Source organism: Aegilops tauschii, chromosome 2 (genome assembly GCF_002575655.3).
Source record: "Aegilops tauschii subsp. strangulata cultivar AL8/78 chromosome 2, Aet v6.0, whole genome shotgun sequence".
In the NCBI taxonomy this organism is placed as follows: domain Eukaryota; kingdom Viridiplantae; phylum Streptophyta; class Magnoliopsida; order Poales; family Poaceae; genus Aegilops; species Aegilops tauschii.
This window is the reverse complement of record NC_053036.3, coordinates 619,208,638-619,211,782: the sequence shown is the minus strand read 5'-3', so window position 1 is coordinate 619,211,782 and position 3,145 is coordinate 619,208,638. Positions and strand designations below refer to the sequence as shown.

Below are 3,145 nucleotides of genomic sequence, written 5' to 3'. Positions count from 1 at the left end.
CCTGGCCGCCCATACGATACACTGTGTGTGCTTGATGCAGTTGCAGTGGAAGCAACTGTATTCCTGAAAAATTCGAGGGACAAGTACGAAGTGATGAGGAATTTAGCAGGATCAGAGGAGACCATCTTCGAGGGTGGCGCCAAGCTGGGGAAGCAGCTCGAGGACATTCAAGATGTGACACAGCGTTGGAAGGTGCTGGCTGATTTCTGGGCAGAGATGTTGCTCTACCTTGCGCCATCAGATAATGTAAAGGAGCACATTGAGGAGCTCGCGAATGGTGGGGAGTTCATCACGCACCTGTGGGCTTTGCTCAGTCATGCAGTCATCCTTGAGAGGCAGGAGGATCATCAAGTTGGAAGCGTGTAACACTGCACCACCCTTTTATTCTTCATGGTGCGGGTATGTGTACCGTTTGTTCTTATGTGACAGTCTTCTGTTATTTTCCTAATAAAAGTGGCATATAATGCCCAGTAGCATACCTTTTGTGTTGTGTGACGAACCCTATGTTTGTTTAGTTTGTGAAAATCCTATATTTGTAAGTTTTGTTTCCCAAGAACGCTTATATTTGTAAGTTTGAATACAAGTTCTCTGTATTAGTCATTGGGTGACTTGACCTTATTGTAATAGTACTTATATTGTGTGCGTTTTTATAGAACTATCACATGTGTTATATGTCCGACTTCACACAGAAGATATTAAGAACTGGCCGCAGAGGATCTTCAATGGTTGGCCCAAACGATTACCAATGCAAACTGTGTGTATGATATTGTTCCTAGTAAACCATGCCAAATGTATCTTATGTTTGTAAGCTTGAACTCAAGTTTCCTGTATTTGGTGATTTGTTGGCTTGATCTGATTGTAACATATTGTGCGCCTATTTACAGGATCATCACATCTATCACATGTCTGACTTCACACTGAAAAAATTCACAACTGTCCGAAGAATATCTTCATTGGTTGGGGGAAACAGTTACCACTGTAAATTTGTGTATGATTGAGTCATAATAGATGCATCTTATCATGCCATGTGCAGTGGGCCGAAAGAGTCAGTTGCTCAGAATATCTTCATTATGGTTTGATATGTGAAACTGATGCACCAAAGGTGAGCTCGATTCCTGTCTTGAGCAAGTTATGTTAACACCCTGCTCGCGTGCCTGAGGCTCGTCGCTTGGAAAAATATCAAGGAAATGGATTGCCACTTCTGAACATACTCACGCTGCTGCTGCTGCTGCTGCAGGTAATGTTTATATGGGAGCAACCGAGCAAGGACTTCAGGAACCAGGCCGCTCTGTCTGCAAGTAATTCATGCAGCATTTCGGGATATGCCGTTTTTGACAACTGAATGGACTGTCTTCCCTTCGTCATATGACTGCCTGCCTAACGAGTAACGATGATGGATTGTATGAAGGCCCTCTCCTGCTGCGAATTCTGATTTCTGAGCAACCGCTTGCAAATTGCAGCCAAGCCGGGAAGAGGCGCGGGAAGTTACCCCCAGTCTCTGTTTCTGAAATCCTTCTGGGGTCATGGAGATCTGTATGCTCAACGCTGTAAATTCAGAGCGACAGTTTGCAGATTGCCGCTAAGCATTGAGGAGGCCGCCCGGAAGCGATGTCAATCTCTGTTTCTGAAACCTTCCGGGTCATGGAAGTATATAAGGTGTCTTACACTAGCTCGAGACTGAATGTGCATGCTGAGCTCACATCATCCAGCCAGAGGAAATGGTGCAGCTAGCCATCCAAGAAGATCTAGAGGACTCTAGTATGTAAGTAATGACTAATCCGCTACAGTTAGTTGTTGGGTCCCCAGTTGCTGAGGTACATCACCGTCCGAAGCTCCTCTTCCTGCTCCTGCCTCGCCTTCCTCCTCATCGCCGCCCCACCGGCAGTGGTCGCCGCCTTGCCCTTGCCGCAGGCGGCCGAGGTGCCGGCGCGCTGCTGGAACACGAACGGGGGTGCGTGTTGGTTCCAGCGGCACAGCCCGGCATGCCGGTCCTTGAGCGCCTCAACCGTGCCCGCGCCCACGCTCATCGCCGCCGCCCACGACGAGGCCGTCGCCTTGCCGCCACCACTCGCCATCCGAGTAAATTGTTCGGTTGTAGTACTACGTAGGTATCACGGTGCTCGAGTGCGTGCTTCCTTCGGTGCTGTGTGCAAGTGGCGGTTTTCAGCTGCCTGCAAATTGGCGGTGCTCCTCATGGTGGGTTTTATAGAGTGGAGATGCTGATGTTGGCATGGGTAACCGTACATGCCGGCCGTCGCTAGCAAGCTGCCTCGTAGTACGTACGGGCGCGCGCGTGGTTTGTGGACTAGTCGTGGGCGGAAACCGGGTGCCTAGCTAGCTTGGCGCCTCAGGTTGCTGTCGGACGCCAGCCGAGGCTGGGAATTCCGGCGTGCCACAAGTTGTGTGTTGCTGTCAGAATGTCACTGTGCTCAAGTCAGTGTGTTATCCACTTGCTGGGAGTGGGAGTAGTAGCAGTGTAGCACTTGCTCTAATATAATATGCTTGGTGGTAACACACAGCGAGATAAAGATACTCTCTGCATCATGCAGATGTGCCAATATAGAGTTGTTCATTCAGCTCAGGCACGCAGCGTCCCACAGATAAAGATACCAGCCGGCCATGACGATCTGCTTCTTCGTGTCAGCAGCGTTCCACGAGGAGCACCCACGGCTGCAAACGGGCCTGCGCTGTGTCATCACTCTGATCAGAAAAAAAAACATGCTTACTTAACTTATTAACGTTGTCTTAGTAAACGACATCACTCTGATCAAGCTTTTAGTTCAACTTGGTGTCGTGCCGTCCGTTCAGCAGAGTGCAGATCAAGGAAATTCAGAACAGGTTCGCCACCAACGATCTCATCGAATGCACAGCCGGCCGACTCGAGTCACAGAAAGCACATCCAGATCCAGCAGGTCAGACTTCATCGAAAAATAATCAGAAAAGAAGAATTTGGTTGGGAGGAACGCAACGCCGGAATCTCTAACGGACACCGCTTGCAGAGATTGGAGGTGTTCGAATTTATCAGAGAAGATGTGAATCAGACCTTGGAGGGCAGCCGGGTGTATCGCTGAGATTCAACTCCTTTTCTGTTGCCCCCTGTTCTATCCTTTCTGCAGAGTAGGGTCTGTTTTCTCTGTATGCCTCT

At 49.2% G+C, this 3,145-nt stretch overlaps 1 protein-coding gene across 1 annotated transcript; it reads right to left on the bottom strand.

Annotated features, from left to right (window-relative positions):
- Positions 1-1,539: 1,539 nt before the first annotated feature.
- Positions 1,540-2,707, bottom strand: LOC109771607 (uncharacterized). The gene has a single exon (XM_020330305.4). It carries the CDS (start codon positions 2,073-2,075, stop codon positions 1,788-1,790), a length of 288 nt encoding a protein of 95 aa, XP_020185894.1. The 5' UTR covers positions 2,076-2,707; the 3' UTR covers positions 1,540-1,787.
- Positions 2,708-3,145: the final 438 nt, after the last annotated feature.